This window comes from Choloepus didactylus, chromosome 5 (genome assembly GCF_015220235.1).
Source record: "Choloepus didactylus isolate mChoDid1 chromosome 5, mChoDid1.pri, whole genome shotgun sequence".
Classification (NCBI taxonomy): Eukaryota; Metazoa; Chordata; class Mammalia; order Pilosa; family Megalonychidae; genus Choloepus; species Choloepus didactylus.
In genome coordinates, this window is record NC_051311.1 from 9,055,686 (window position 1) to 9,073,310 (window position 17,625).

The following is a 17,625-nucleotide window of genomic DNA, read 5'->3' on the forward strand; positions in this document are numbered from 1 at the left end:
GAGGACAAACAAGGCCGTGATCATCCAGATCTTAAGAATGCATTCTGGTCACATTATGCATTCTAGTCACATTTCAGCAGAGGAAAGGGGCTGATAGATGAGTAAAGAGGCTAATAAGAAAGGCTATTAAGTCATTTGGGACATAAGCACCAGTGATAAGCTTGGCTGTGTAAAGGTTATCCAAAACAGCCCCTTCCTGCGTCTAAAGCTCTGCATCTGTAGTGAGAGTCAGCAGCTCTGAGTCAGTATATCAGGTGCTGAAATTCTTAAAGGTAAGACTCTGTGGGGGTGAACCTCAGATTGGTCACCTTATCTAAAACAAAGCAAAGCCATTTGGCAAACATCTCCTGTAAATCCTGTGAAAGCAACTATGAAGTTTCTACCAGCAAGAAATGGTAAATCATAATTAATAATGAAATGATTTGTTATATATGATTTCACATGTATAAAATACCTGATTTTCCTATTTATTTAGTATGTTGTACTGTTCTAAAGGCATGAAGCTATGTATATGTCACTCTGGGCTTTATTTTTTGATAAGCTTACTTTTTTAATGTAATTTTATTGAGATATATTCACACACCATATAATCCACCCAAAGTATGCAATCAGCGGCTTGCAGTATCATCATATAGTTGTGCATTCATTGCCACAATCAATTTTAGAATATTTTCATTACTACAAATTAAAAAAACAAAAATAAGGAAGAACACCCAAAACATCCCATACCCCTTATCCCGCCTATTATTTGTATGTATTTTTGTCTTTATTTTAATACTCATCTTTCCATACACTGGATAAAGGGAGTGTCAGTTACAGGTTTTCCCAATCATATGGTCCCATGATAAAAGGTATATAGTTATACAATCATCATCAAGAATCAAGTCTACTGGATTACAGTTCAACAGACACAGGTGTTTCCTTCTACCTATTCTAATACACTAGAATCTATATTATATATTATATATTATATATCCTATATATCTAGGATAATATATATAGATATATTATCTATATAATGCATAAGAATAACCTCCAGAATGACCTCTCAACTCTATTTGCAATCTCTTAGCCACTGAAACTTTGCTTTGTTTCAATTCTCTTCCCCTTTTTGGTCCAAGGAAGCTTTCTCAATTCCATGATGCCAAGGCCAGGCCCATCCCCAGGAGTCATGTCCCACGTTGCGAGGGAGACTTACACCCCTGGGAGTCATGTCCCACAGAGGGGAGGGTAGTGAGTTAATTTGCAGAGTTGGCTTAGAGAGACAGGCCACATCTGAGCAACAAAAGAGGTTCTCTGAGGGTGACTCTTAGGCATAGTTATAAGCAGGTTTAGCATCTCCTTTGCAGGAATAAGATTCATAAGGTCAAGCCCCGAGATGAAGGGCTTGACTTGTTACATTGGGAGTTCCTAATGCTTGCAAGAATATCAGGAATTCCCCAGGTGGAGAAGTTTAATATTTCCCCATTTTTCCCCAGTCCCTCAAGTGAACATTGCAATTTTTTTTTTTTTTATTTTCTGCCCCAAATACTCTGGGATGTATTGGGGTATTACATTAACCTGTACAGAAGAACAAGAACTCATTCTCTATTCTAGGTTCCATGTAATTACATTTGGATAAATTTACTTTTAAGAAAAGGTTTTAAACTGTTCTACTGCAAATTATCATATCAGATGAGAAACAGACTTTCTTGTGAGGTCTTAGGAATTACAAAAAATACCTAGTTAAGACAAGGCAATGTGATTATTTCTTTTAATATTTTATATAAAACTATCAGGAATTTGAGATTGATTGGAAATTTTTTTCATAATTCTTGAAACACTTTGTATCCAAGTGTGCCAGATTGGATATATTTTTTCCCCCAGAAAAACCATATTCTTTAATTCTTTACTTGTAGTTTATTATACATTTTCTAGGATTCTTAGCTCTCCTTGTTATCGTATTACATATTAACTACTTCCTTTTACTTTTGGCAGAAAGCCACTATGGGTCAGATTGTGTACACAAAGGAGATAGCCCTTAGGAATCAGCAGCTGGGGCTGACAGGACCCGAGCTGTGTGAGCTTAGACACTCTGTTGGCCCTAGTTCCATCTGCTGGAAGGATGGATGGTGAGCTAGCCTGGCCTGAGTTCTCCTCTGGGCCAGGCAGTGCCATCACTCATCTTTACGACCACACTACAGGGTGGGCTTCACTGCAACCACTTTCTAAAAGAAGGAACTGGAGCTCAGGTTAAGCAACAGGCCCAAGACCACACAGCTAACAAGCAGCAAATGCTGAGATTCTGAACCATGTGTGTGTAAGGTGCACGTGCTTTAGCCCATGGATTTATACTTCTCTGAGCTACTTACATCTCACTTTGGGCCCTTGTCCTGACCACATTCTTCCACATTTTTATAGCTGAGAATTATTCTGAAAAACTAAAATTGATTTCAACTGACCACATTTTGGACAATTGTTTCTTGGCAAACTTTACTAAATCTGATTGGTTTTACACTACTTCCTCATATAACTTCTTAAGACAAAAATAACTACATGCAGCCTGTTGAGCTCTGTTCTCATCCATTCATCAAATTGTTAATAAAATAATTCAAAAATAGTCTCCTTATACTTCTCAACTCTAAGAGTCTCTTCAGGACCAACTTTTACATCTCATTTCCAATTTATTGTTATGAATTTATTCCATCAAGTGTTCATTAGGTTTCATTTATAATGTCTCTGTCAATGGCTTTCTCCATAGACATAGAAGAGTTTTTTATTTTTCAGGTGCGATTCATAGGTCTGTTCTCTTGCTACTCTGGCTAATTCTTTCTGTAAATGATACAGATTTATATTCTTCGTTTATCATCCAAACCAATGCTAATTCATTTCTTTCAGAAACTATTTCTGTTGCTTTCTTATGTGTTCATCATATATTCTGAAGTCCAGCTGTATAAAAATATCTTTGTGGTCAGAGGTTTCTTTTTGTAAGAAAAAGAAACTTTAAATGTAGTCAGGCTGAAGAAATCTGCAATGTTCAAAAATAGAGACACTTTTATCAAGATATACACTCATTTCCACTGAGGTTATAAATATTTTAAAAATGTAAATGAAGTAGCCTGGTAGATTCAAGGACATTGTACCAAACCATTTTATTTTATTTTTAATTCAGCCTTTGACACTGTTATCATCTTATTACTTCCTACAATTTGGCATCCTCTTGTGCTTACATCATAGCAGCTACAACTGGGCTTCATCTTTGTCTATACACTTTGTATCCAAGTGTGCCAGATTAGATATATTATATCCCCCAGAAAAACCATATTCTTTAATTCAGTCTTCGGGGGCAGACTGATTAGTCTGTTGATTAGGGTGGAAGCTCTGATTGAATTATTTCCATGGAAGGGTGGTGGACCCTGCCCATTCAGGGTGGGTCTCGATTGGTTCACTGGATTACTTAAGAGAACTCAAGAGCTGACCCATATGCTAGCTGATGCCTAAGATGCTTGGAGATGCAGACAGAAGGACGTTTGGAGATGCTAACCTAAGAGATGAAGCCCAGAGTTTGCCCTGGAGCAGCTGAGAGGACCCCCAGATGTTTAGAGAGAAATGTCCTGGGAAAAAGAAGCAAGGATGCACAGGAGCTGAGAGAGCAGAGCTAAGAGAAACCCAGAGACATTTTGGAGAAAGCCATTTTGAAATGCAACCCAGGAGCAAAGGAACAGGAGACACCAGCCGCATGCCTTCCTAGCTGAAAGAGGTGTTCCAGACACCATCGGCCGTTCTTCAGTGAAGGGATCCTCTTATTGATGCCTTAGTTTGGACGCTTTTATGGCCTTAGGAATGTAAATGTGTAACCTAGTAAATCCCCTTTATAAAAGCCAGTACATTTCTGGGATTTGGCATAACAGCAGCTTTAGCAAACTGGAACAGATTTTGGTACCAGAGAAGTGGGGTGCTGCTGAATTTGCAAACACCAAACATGTTGGAATGGCTTTTTAAATGGATAAGGGGAAGATTCTGGAAGAATTGTGAGGAGCTTGATGGAAAAGGCCCAGACTGCTTTGAAGAGACTGTTGGTAGAAATATGGACTCTAAAGATACTTCTGATGAGGCCTTAAACAGAAATGAAGGATATGTCATTGCATACTGGAAAAAAGGCAATCCTTGTTTTAAAGTGGCAGAGAATTTGGCAAAATTGAGTCCTGGTGTCAGATGGAAGGCAGAATTTCAAAGTAACGAGCTGGGATACTTAGCTGAAGAGATTTTGAAACTAAATGTGGAAATTGCTGCCTGGCTTTCCCTTGCAGCTTATAGTAAAATGAGAGAGGAAAGAGAAGAGCTGAGAACTGAACTCTTTGGTTCACAGAAACCAGAAATTGAAAGTCTGGAAAACTCTGGGGTTCCAGAAAGTGAAACCCGGAGGCTACAGCCCCATGTGAGGATTTAGCAAAATCTGAAACCAGCCAGCCATTTCTGTACAAGCCAGAATTGGAGATGGACTTATCCAGAAAGGATTTGTGGAAATTCCTGTTGTCTGCTGGTATTGACCCCTGTAAACTGCATGCCAAGCCAACAGATTTTTTGTGAGATCTGTATAAATGGAACCACTGCCAGTCTGGACTAAAAGGGATAGAAAAGAGACAGACTGAAGGAAAGATTTCTTTAAAAACAGAACATGGAAGCTAAGGTCTGGAGCCAAGAAATCTTGGGCCAGGAGAGTGGATTAGCCCATGCACATGGAAAGGGTGAGTTTGCCCCGGAGGCAGAAGCAAGGAGAAAGAAGCAAGGATGTACAGGAGCTGAAAGACAGGAGCTAAGAGAAACCCAGAACATTTTGGAGAGCACCATTTTGAAATGCAACCCGGGAGGAGAGGAACAGCAGATGCCAGCCACGTGCCTTCCCAACTGACAGAAGTGTTCCATATGCCATCAACCATTCTTCAGTGAAGGTATCCTGTTGTTGATGCCTTAGTTTGGACACTTCTATGGCGTTAGGACTGTAAATTTGTAACCGCATGTGCCCGTTTGGATATATTCTGTTCCCCCAAATGCCATTGTCTTTGATACAGTCTTGTGTGGGCAGATGTATTAGTGTTGATTAGGTTGGTTCACTGTTTCCATGGAGATGTGACTCAATCAACTGCGGGCGAGACCTTTCATTGGATTATTTCTGTGGAGGTGTTGCCTCACCCATTCAGGGTGGGTCTTGATTGGATCACTGGAGTACTTTAAAAAGAGCCACACAGGACCAGACGCAGAGCAACTGAGAGACACATTTTGAAGATGGCCATTGGAAGCTGACGCTTTGAAGAGGAGCTGCTGCCTTGAGAGGAACATCCTGGGAAAAAGTCTTTGAAACCAGAACTCCAGAGCAGACACCAGCCACATGCCTTCCCAGCTAACAGAGGTTTTCTGGACGCTATTGGCCATCCTCCAGTGAAGGTACCCGATTGTTGATGCATTACCTTGGACACTTTATGGCCTTAAGACTTTAACTGTGTAACCAAATAAACCCCCTTTTATAAAAGCCAATCAGTTTCTGGTATTTTGCCTACTGACAGCATTAGAAACTAGAACACCAAATAAATCCCATTTATAAAAGCCAAGCCAATTCTGGTATTTTGTATTCTGGCTGCTTTAGCAAACCAGAACAGCAAGAACTACAGCATTTAGAAATTGACTTTGACGTAATTTGATAAAATTGGTGTAATATAATAAGCACTTTCATTTAGTCCACAGGTTTACTATCTGGCTGATATAAACCTTCATAAGTCACTTGTAAAATTTTGAGTGGGGAATGTGGGATGGGAGTGAAGGGAGGTGGAATGTGCTCATCTCTATTGTGAATTCTGTAATTAAATTTAATGGGCTTTTATGGATTCTAAACCAGGAGTTAGCTTGATGATAACTCCCCCAGTGTCATATTTATCTATAATTATCACAAATACGCTCTTTGATAATTTTATGCATGCAGTTGGTGCTGATTAAAAACTTAAATGCATATTAGTTAAAGGAAGAGCTTTGTTTAGACTTTTTTGAACATCATGATATCTAATGGAATTTTTTTTTTCATTTTTATTGAGATTGTTCAGATACCATACAATTACCCAGAGATCCAAGGTGTACAATCACTTGCCCCTGGGTACCCTCATACAATTGTGCATCCATCAACACAGTTAATTTTTGTTCAATTTTTAGAAACTTTTCATTACTCCAGACAAGAAATAAAGTGAAAGATGAAAAAAGAAAAAAAGAAAAGGAAACTCTAATCCTCCCCTATCCCTAACCAACCCCCCTCAATTGTTGACTCATAGTGTTGGTATAGTACATTTGTTACTCTTTGTGAAAAAATGTTGAAATACTACTAACTGTAGTATATAGTTTGCAATAGGTATATATTTCTTCCCTATATGCCCCTATTATTAACTTCTAATTGTATTGCATGCATTTGTTCTGGTTCGTGGAAGCGATTTCTAGTATTTGTACAGTTGATCATGGACATTGCCCACCATAGGATTCAGTTTTATACATTCCCATCTTTTGACCTCGAGCTTTCCTTCTGGTGACATATATGACTCTGATCCCCTTTCCACCTCATTCACACACCATTCAGTGCTGTTAGTTATTCTCACATCTTGCTACCAGCACCCCTGTTCATTTCCAAACATTTAAGTTCATCCTAATTGAACATTCTGCTCATACTAAGCAACCACTCCCCATTCTTAAGCCTCGTCCTATATCTTGGTACCTTATATTTCATGTCTATGAGTTTACATATTATAAAGAGTTCCTATCAGTGAGACCCTGCAATAATTGTCCTAATGTGTCTGGCTTATTTCACTAAGTATATTGCCCTCGAGGTTTTGTCATCAACCCATTTTTTTTTTAATATGGTTTTGTTCACTCACCATACATTCCATCCCAAGTAAATAATCGATGGTTCTCTGCATGGTCATACATTTATGTGTTCACCACCTTCACCACTATCTATATAAGGGCATCTACATTTCTTCCACAAGGCAAGAGGGAGAGTCAAAGAAGGTAGAGAGGCAAAAGGAAGAGGAAAAAAAATTGACAGCTAGGAAGCAGCAAAAGGAAAAACAACCCCAAATCAAAGTAGAGTAAAGAATCAGACAACACCACCAATGTCAAGCGTCCAACATGCCCCCCGTCCCCCCCCATCTGCATTTACCTTGGTATATCACCTTTGTTACATTAAAGGAAGCATAACACAATGATTCTATTAGTTACAGTCTCTAGTTTATACTGATTGCATCCCTCCCCCAATGCCTCCCCATTTTTAACACCTTGCAAGGTTGACATTTGCTTGTTCTCCCTCATAAAAGAACATATTTGTACATTTTATCATAATTGTTGAATACTCTAGATTTCACCAAGTTACATAGTCCCAGTCTTTATCTTTCCTCCTTTCTTGTGGTGTCTCACATGCTCCCCACCTTCCTCTCTCAACCGTATTCATAGTTACCTTTGTTCAGTGTACTTACATTGTTGTACTACCATCTCCCAAAATTGTGTTCCAAACCACACACTCCTGTCTTCTATTACTCTGCAGTGCTCCCTTTAGTATTTCCTATAGGGCGGGTGTCCTGTTCACAAAGTCTCTCATTGTCTGTTTGTCAGAAAATATTTTGAGCTCTCCCTTATATTTGAAGGACAGCTTTGCTGGATATAGGATTCTTGGTTGGCGGTTTTTCTCTTTCAGTATCTTAAATATATCACACCACTTCCTTCTTGCCTCCGTGGTTTCTGCTGAGAGATCTGCACATTGTCTTATTAAGCTTCCTTTGTATGTAATGGATCGCTTTTCTCTTGCTGCTTTCAGGATTCTCTCTTTGTCTTTGACATTTGATAATCTGATTATTAAGTGTCTTGGCGTAGGCCTATTCAGATTGCTTCTGTTTGGAGTACGCTGTGCTTCTTGGATCTGTAATTTTATGTCTTTCATAAGAGATGGGAAATTTTCATTAATTATTTCCTCTATTATTGCTTCTGCCCCCTTTCCCTTCTCTTCTCCTTCTGGGACACCAATGATACGTACATTATTGTATTTTGTTTCATCCTTGAGTTCCTGGAGACGTTGTTCATATTTTTTCTTTCTTTTCTCCATCTGCTCCTTTGAGTGTAGGTTTTCAGGTGTTTTGTTCTCCAGTTCCTGAGTGTTTTCTTCTGCCTCTTGAGCTCTGCTGTTGTATGTTTCCATTGTGTCTTTCATCTCTTGTGTTGTGCTTTTCATTTCCATAGATTCTACTAATTGTTTTTTTGAACTTTTGATTTCTGCCATATATATGTCCAGTGCTTCCTTTAGAACCTCTATCTCTTTTGCAATATCTTCTCTAAGCTTTTTGAATTGATTTAGCATTAGTTGTTTAAATTCCTGTACCTCAGCTGAAGTATACGTTTGTTCCTTTGACTGGGCCATGACTTTGTTTTCCTTAGTGTAGGTTGCAATTTTCTGTTGTCTAGGCATGGTTTCCTTGTTTATCCCAATCAGGTTTTCCCAGACCAGAACAGGCTCAGGTCCAGAGGGAAGAAATATTCAGTATCTGGTTTCCCTGAGGGTGTGTCTTAGAAAATTGCTCCACCCTGTGATGCCTCAGGTCACTGTGCTTTTCTACCCAGCAGGTGATGCCTGTTAGCCTATGGTTCTTGACTGGTGTGAGGAGGTGTGGCCGTGTTCCCCCAGGCTCTGGGGTCTGGTTCTGAATGGAAAGGGCCCCACCCCTTTCCTCCTAGAGAAGACAGACCCCCCAGGTGGAGGTCATTAGCATTTCAATGGTCTGGCTCTCTGCTTGTGCTGTCTCCACCGTTCCCAGAGTCAAAGCCCTGGAAACTGAAAATGATTGGGGCTTTCTCCACTGAGCCAAAAAGAAACAGTCCCCTTCAGACCCAGTCCAAGGCGACCCTCTGACTCTCCAAGGTCAGTTGTCACCCAAAGCCTCTGTCTGTTTTTTGGGGATTCGTACCTGTAGTGAGCAGTTCACACTCGCTACTTAAAACCCCAGTTGGAGCTCAGCTGAGCTATATTCGCTTGCTGGGAGAAAGCTTCTCTCTGACACCACGGGGCTTTGCAGCTCAGGCTATGGGGGAGGGGGTCTCACGACTTGTAACCGCAGGTTTTACTTACAGATTTTATGCTGTGTTCTCGGGCATTCCTCCCAATTCAGGTTGGTGTATGATGAGTGGATGGTCTCGTTTGTCCCCCCGCAGTTATTCTGGATTATTTACTAGTTGTTTCTGGTTTTTTGTAGTTGTTCCAGGGGGACTACTTAGCTTCCACTCCTCTCTATGCCGCCATCTTGCCCCTTGGACCTAATGGAATTTTATAAAAATTATGTTGACACATTTTAGATAGTTTTATCTTTAATTTCATTTATTTAATTATTTTTAAAAGTATTTTACACAAGCAATGAATACATAAACTTCTGAGAAATTAAAATACCCCCAAATCTATCTGCTTCTTCAGAAGAAACCACTGTTATCAGCTTCATATGTGTCCCCCACACCAAGCATTTAATATCTTTATATATATATATGTGTGTGTGTGTGTGTATATATATATATATATATATATAGAAAATGCATAGAACTGTTTTGTGTGCATGTGTTTTATGTAAACAGTATCACAGTGTATATTGTAGATCATTTTTCAAGAAAAATTTTTAAGGGTTCTCCAGTTGGCAGCTCTGATTAAATATAGGTCCATGCCACAATTTCTACCCAGGCAAAACTACAATGGAGATGAAACTTATTCTTGGTCTCTATTATTTTGCTCATTATCTCTCTCATCCATCTTCATTTTCCAGTCCCCCTTCTCCCACTATCCCCACACTAAGTAATTCCTCTCTTCTTTCTCACCCTACTTCTTAGAGTCTAAAGAAAAAAATCCTGTACTTTATCTTGATCTTGTCAGTGTATTATTTACAACATTTGTATATTAATCCTTGACACCATGTGCAAAATGAAAGGCTTTGTTCCAGTTAAAAGAACTTTTAGTACCAATAAGACAGTGGGAGAATGGCCCAGGGCTCAGGTGGCCTCTTCAGCATCGCTGAAGTCTTACCTCTTAGCTTCCCGAGCATCCAGTGAGGCCGTGAAGCTTGCAGCTCTGCCAGTGAATACACTTGAAAGGAAAAATGCGTATTTCGAATGGACTTTCCATTTGATTATAAAACCATTTGCTAGAGTTCCAGTGTGTAATTTGAAATTACGGGCCCCTCTTCTCAACCAGGAGCAAGGCAGTGAAGTGTTAAGAAGATTGTTCAACATTTCCGGAAAGGTTGTGTGCTCTGAGAATACATGAAACCACCCTGCTGCTGTAATGTGGTGAGGTCGGCCATAACCCAGTTACAGAGCAGAAGAGATTGCAGGGCGGGAGAAGGGGCCGCCAACCCCAGCTAAATTACCACGGCCCTAAGGAGGAACTGCTGGGCTCTCTGCTCACTGGCCTGTGGCGCCTCTGAGGTCATTTTGGACCCAAACCATTAAGAAAACTATTGACTACTAGCTATACATAGCTCTATAGTTTTCAAATTCCACATCCACGTGCTTCTTTCTACCTTGAAAAATAAGTATCTACTTAGTAAGTTCGAGGCATGATGCTAGCCAGTTCGTATAGCGCATATTCTGTCAGATTTGATAAGGTAAGGATTAGGGTCCTGTTCTTATGGGTGAAGCTCAAGGTCACCTAACTCAAAGTGGTTGTTTCATAATTCAAACTGAGATGGAGCTAACTCTGAAGTCTGTCCTTTCCAGTATGCCATGTCCCTCTTTGATCAATAGTGCATGCATTGTTCTGAAAGTAGTCTTGTGTAACATCTTGGACTCTCACTCTAACAGTGCCATTTCTTACATGAGTTCAACAAATAAACTGTAGGCTATTCATCATTAGATAGACTGTGCATCAGTTAAAAAGAATGCAGAACATCTCTGTCTGCTGATGTGGGAGTATCTTCATGGCGTGTTAACTGAATTAAGTTACCAAACAGTCTTTACAGTGTGATGCTATTTATGGAAAATCAAAACAAAACTTAGATTGTCTTTATTGTATAGGCATATATGTACATTTTTGGGTACACATGTATAAAAACTACAAAGGAAGCAGCCAAGCAGTACAGATGCCTGATTGAAACATGTCTTTCCTCTGGGAAGGAGCTGGGGAGATGGCTGCCAAGTGGAGCTTGACTTTATCTGTATTTAACTTTTTTAAAAAGTAACATGAATGCGTTTGGTTATTACATATATATTTTTAAGTATGTTAATCACTTGATAAGTATTTTTTTAAATTGGAAACCATATATAAAATCCTTCAACGTAATTTGCCGTTTTGGAAAGTCTCCAAGTCCAAACCCATTTAAATGATTGCTGATGGAAATTTTCTTTTTATTAAAAGCATCTGCCAGCTATAATAATAATGGTGAGAAGCCACTTGGATAATCAAGTCTGTTCACTGACTAAACTTATTTTCCCATTCCCAAATTCTTAGATTCATGCAAGACCTGAGCTCTTTTGAAGGATTACATAAAGCATCCCTATGTGTCTAACCATGTCCTTCCAGGGTTTGGGGGAGGAAGACTTACAATTTTGTTTCTCTGGCTATCCAGTTGCCTGATATTTCTTTTTCTATGGTGAACTATTGTAGTTTGGTTGTTGTTGCAAAATTAATTGCTGCTACCTCAAATTTACTTTTCTGTTTAGTAAGATGATATGCTTGTACTGGGTGTAATTTGTGTATACTTTTTATGTTGCATTTAATGAAAACACAAGGAACCTAGAATGACCTGTTTTATGTTTATATTCTTAATTAATATATTCATCCTGTACTCATGGTTGGACTCATTGGAACAACATTTGTCATTAGAAGATAAGATTGGGTTTGTTTGTTTTTTTTGGTCTTTTTACTTCTTTTTTCAAATCTAAACATTTTACTATTAAAAGATATTGCTATTCTGAGTCTAACAAAATATTTGAAGGTTACTAGGTATATTTATGCCTGATAAACTTTAAATATCCAGGCAATTTACTTGAAAGTCAACTTATTCTTTTGAATTTTGAGTTAAGAGTAACATTTAAGCATGTCCACATGCTGAGGTGCCTTTGTTATTTATTTAGCGTTGTTGTCCATATGCTTAGTTTATCCACTGAAACCTTCTTACAGCTATTGGTGAATTGGTTTAGGAACAACATTCAAGATGTACTGGTGGCCGATGTTTCAGAAATGCAGGATCTTCTGTGTCTGTATCTTCTGTAACTGGGACTTTCCTGGAGTGACAGTGTCTTCCAATAATGTTCTCAGTTCTCAGCGTGTTCAGTGATTCAAACTTCAGAAGATGAAATTCCATGAAGCCCCTGGTACTGTCGCCAAGCCTACCCCCACCTACATGATGGGTCTCTGCATGTTTCCGTCAACTCCACCCACCTGAGTTATGTCATTTATGGGTTTATTTCCCCCCAAGGATGCTGTTCTGCTGCTGGAGGTATTGTCACAGAGCAGAGATTTTCCCGTGTCTAGAAATCTAAGTTAACAGTGACATTTTCTTTTTTGCTTTTTAGAGCATCAGGGCATCAGGCCTTATCCTGCTGGAAACAATCCTCTTTGGGTCTCTGCTTCTGTACTTTCCGGTGAGTGACACAACTGTGTTTAAAGTGGTAATTGATTTATTTTGTTAGGCAGTATTTTATATTTTATTATATAAATATGTATTATAAGGGCTTTACAGACATTAAAATCCTGGCTCTTACCATTTGGGTGATTCCGGGCAAGTTACTTAGCATTTCTAAACCTTGGTCCCCTCTTATAAAATGGAGTTAATTATGCCTTCTCAAGTTTGTGAGAAGGACTAAATGCTTAAACACGTTAATATATGAAAGCCATATTTGGTATGTATGTTTTATGTATAAATATAAATAGCTATTTCCTTCTTCCTCTCCCTACCCCTGAATCAGAAGCATGAAACACATGCTAATTAATGCTGGAAAATTCCTGTTTGAAAGAACCAAAAGGCCACGTAGAAAAATAAACAGAATACCATAAATGTATGTATGATACTCTGGTGGCTTAGATCGTCATAGTAGACTCTGCCTATCGCACCAGTAATGTGTTTTTTAACCAAATGTACCAATTTTACTCAAATCAATTCAGGCAACATGCATTCAGCGGTTATTATTTGCCAAGCACTCTGCTAGTTTCTGGGGAAACTCTGGTAACAAGATAAACTGAATCTCTCTTCTCAAAAAGCTCGCAATCTAGAGGAGTAGACAAGTAAGCACAGGCAGAGATAATACATGTGATCAAGGCTAAGAGAGCAGCAAGGGCAGGATGCCGTGCAGATACTCGGGAGAGACGCCTGCCAAGTCTGGAGAAGGAAATACCCTTCATGGAGGGCTGAAAATGAGTAAGAAAAAGGAAATGGGGGGCTGCCTGGACACTGCATCCTTTTTGGCCTCCCTCCTACCTCACCAGCGGCTCCACCCTGTCTGCTGATTCGGAGTCTTCTCCCCCACCACTTAATTCTTGAGGTTCTCAGCACTTGGCCCTTGCAGCAGCTCCTAGTCCACACCTTCTCCCTGGTGATCTCCTCTGGAGCCTCACAGCTTTGAATACTGTTTTTATGCCCAAGATTCCCAAATTTGTATCCTCAGGCCAATCTGTCCCCTGAAACTCACACGCGCATATTCAGTTGCTTACTTGGCATCTCCGGTGGCATTGCTTAGCATGTTCTTATCCGAGCCCTGGTCTCCCAAACCCCAAATTCAGTCTCCCCATCTCCACTGATGGCAACTCTGCCCTTTCAGTTACTTAGGCCAAGAACCTGGGAGTCCACCCTTAACACTTCACTTTCTCTAACAACCGTCAGAAAAATCCTTCCAAATACAGCAAGAATCCTGTGATTCCCACCTGCTCACTGTTCCTGCTGTGCTCTGAGCAGCACTCGCTTCCCTCTGGATCATGGCCTTGGCCCATTTGCTTGGCTCCTCCTGCCTCTGTGCTCACTCCCCATGGTCTGTCGATTTTATTTTCAAAATAGCAGCTGGTTTTAGCACCAGGGTTAAACCACGTCATTCCTGTTCTCAAAACTTGCCGATGGCTCCCTGTCTCATTCAGTGTAAAAGCCCAAATCCTTCAGTGCCTCTAGGGCCCAGCATGGTTGGCGCAGTCTCCCTCCATGAGCTCATTTCTGAATCCTCTTCCATTGCTCAGCGTTTTCACGCAACCTTCATCTATTCAGCTTTTCCACTTTTAGAATTACATTTTATATTTTCCCTAAAATTTAAATATATTCACATATAACCTGTTTTTATTTCTCCATGAAATTATCCGTTTAACTTAAGTATTCTCATTTACTGTCACAGAATAATGTATAGTAATTAGTAATATACTTATACAAATACTGAGTGTTTGTCGGATCTGGTACCACTCCTGTGTAAATGACACATCATACATCATAACATTTAGTCTACTCCTAAATATACCACGCAAGTGTTTAACCAAAGCCATAGAATCATGTAAGTAGGAAGTGAAAGAGCTGAAATGATCTCAATAATCTGAAAAATAATCTTAATAATCTGCATATCTATTGTTGCTACCATCATCTTTTTCCTGAGCCTCTGTGCTTTTTATATATGTTTTCTACGCAGCAGCCAGAGGGATTTTTAAAAATACCCAGTCTGTCATCCCTTCTTGTGGCTTCCTAGTGCTCTTAGAATAAAGATAACTCAACATGGTTTATGAGGTTCTATGTAGTGTGGTCTTTGCCCACCTCCCCAGCCTCAGCTGATACCACTTTTCTCCCCGCTTTCTGCACCCCAGCTCCCCTGACCTCAGTTCGCAAAGAAAACATGATCCCACTTGTGGTAGAGTAATGGTCATCTAATGATGTGCATTTCCTGAACTCTGGAGCCTGGGAATATTTTACCTTACACCGAAAAAGGGACTTTGCAGATTGGATTAATTTAAAACCTTGGGATGGGGAGTTCACCCTGGATATAGTAGCTGGACCCAGGCAACCTAAAGGGTCCTAAGTGAAAGCACGAAGCGGGAGAGAGAACAGGAGAGATTGCAGTGTGAAAGACTGGGCTGGCATTGCAGGCCCAGAAGATGGAGGAGAGGCCACAAACTGGGAGAGTGGGAAGCCTGTAGAAGCTAAAAAAGGCAAGGAAGTGCATTCTCCCCTAGATCTTCTAGAAGGAACCAGGCCTGCTGACACTTTGATTTTGGCCCCATACAAGCCATTTCAGATTTCTGAACTCCAGAATTGAGAGATAATACATTTATGTTGTTTTAAGGCACTAGTTTGTGATAAATTGTTTCAGGTGCAATAGGAGATTACCTTTCACATGCTTTTCCTTCAGTCTTGAAGTCTTCTTATCTTCCTTTCATCCACCAGTCCTTTTCCTTAATTCATATCTAGTCATATTTTATATTTCTACTTAAGTATCGCTGTTCTTTGACTCCCAATCTCACTCAAGATTCCATGTAATAATATGGAATCCCACCCTTTTTCTTGACAACACCTATCTGTTTGTAATTACACATTCAAAAGTTCAGTTACTGATTAATGTCATTCTCCCCACAGACTCTAAACTCCAGGAGAGCAGGGCCTGTTTCCATATTATAGCGCTTGGCCCAGCATCTGCCCTCATAGCAGAAGCACAGTACATCTGCACTGAATGAATGAATGGGGTTACACAGGGATGAACTTAGAACTATACCCCTAAATTAGAGGCTTCTGCCCTGTTAAAGCAGGTAAAGAGAATTTGCATGATCCTTATTATATAACTTCATTTAGTACCTACAATTAGTCAATAAAACATTTTTGAATATTTTATTTGGGGTATTTGGAGAATTTAGTTCATTTTGACTTGTAAGACATACTTACTCAGATATTATGGTCATATGATTGGACATGGGCCTCAATCTATAGAAGATTTTAAAGCCTCTTCAATGGAAGAGGTTTCTTTAAAAAGAAGGGTATTTGAAAGAATAGAAATGTCAGCTTCTAAATGTTCAAAGCCATTATTAGAGACCCTTTCATTGACGGGGGTCCAATTTGAAACATGTCTGATAGAGATGTACCTACGATGATATCAGGTAAAGAGAAAAAGAGGAGCGAGAAAGGCAATTTAAAAGTATAAAGGCAGCATTTCTGCTTGATAACCCTAACATGCCTGGGAGGAAGAAACCAGCAAAAGAGGCCTACCAAACAAATTCTGCCTGACAGAAACATTAGAATACCTTGTGGTATTGACTTCAAGCATAACTATCTGTCTATTTCATCTTTTGTAGCATAAGTTTTTTTTTTAACTGTGTGATGTTCTCTTGTGTTCTTATAGCCTAATCCTTAATAAACTCCCAAGATCATGCTGTGCACCTCGGTTTCAATTAAGTGGGTATTCATGCTCCAAAGACAGAAAGGGCTAAATTAGAGTATTTATTTAAAGAATATTTGGATGCAATATAAAATACAGGAGGAGAAATGTGATTTAAAGACTGAGTTGACTTGGTCTGGAAAGGAGAATGATTTTATTTTAGAGCTGTGAGAGAGTGGGATATTAGGTCTGGGCCATTGGTGGTAAAGTCTTTGGCCCCATAGGGGTGCCTGTGTGGACACACATAAAGTGTTCTTGAAGAGGAGATGAGTAACCTGGTCATTCAGAATGAAGTTTAGAACTTTCTGTTATTCTGTTACAAGGAGGACCTTTATTAAGTGATTGAGGAGATTAACTAAACTGAATATAGATGTTTTAGTTTGCTAAGCTGCCAAAAGCAGATACCATAAAATGGGTTGGCTTTTAACAATGGGAATGTATTAGCTTATAGGCTTACAGTTTTGAGGCCATGAAAATGTCCAAAGCAAGGCATCATCAAGGCAATGCTTTCTTCCTGAAGACTTGCTGCCAATGATGCTGGACTCCTCTGTCACATGGCAAGGCACATGGCAGCATCTGCTGGTCTCTCTCTTCTTTTGAGGGTTTCATTGCTTTCAGCTTCTTGCTTCTGTGGCTTTCTCTCTTTCACTTCTCATTCTCTTCTGTATTCATCCTGTTCATAAAGGACTCCAGTAAGAGGATTAAGACCCACCCTGATCCATGGCTTAACTGAAGTAACTTAATCAAAGGGTCCTACTTACAATGTGTTCACACCCACAGGAATGGATTAGCTTTAAGAACATGACTTTCTGTGGCACATACAGTTTCAAACCATCACACTCCACCCTCTAGACCCCAAAAAGACATGTTCTTTCCATACACAAGATACATTCTTTCCATCACAATATCTCAAAAGCTTTCAATCATTTCAGTAATAATATTAAGTACAAAGTCTTATCAAAATCAGTTATAGGTGTGGTCTGTCTTGGGGCACAATTCCCCCATCCCCCAGCTGTGGACCTGTGAAACCTAGAGAATGAGTTATCTGCTCCAGATATACAATGGAGGGACAGTGATAGGTTAAACATTTCCATTGCCATAGAGAGAAATTGGGAGGAAAACAGGGGTCATGGTCTCAAACAATTCTGAAAACCTGCAGGACATACTCCATTCAGTTAGAAACCCCACAGATCTGAGAGTTGTCTTCGGAAACCATAGTTTGTCCTCCAGAACTGATGGAGCAGCAGCCCCACCCCT

The 17,625-nt window shown here is 39.7% G+C and overlaps 1 protein-coding gene across 1 annotated transcript in view; it reads left to right on the forward strand.

Annotated features, from left to right (window-relative positions):
* The window catches only part of GPR158 (G protein-coupled receptor 158), a 479,696-nt gene that overhangs the window by 323,960 nt on the left and 138,111 nt on the right, over nucleotides 1-17,625 (forward strand). The window contains exon 5 of the mRNA XM_037837890.1: nucleotides 12,553-12,621. Coding sequence (XP_037693818.1) covers nucleotides 12,553-12,621 — 69 coding nt within the window. The remainder of the gene's footprint in view (nucleotides 1-12,552; nucleotides 12,622-17,625) is intronic.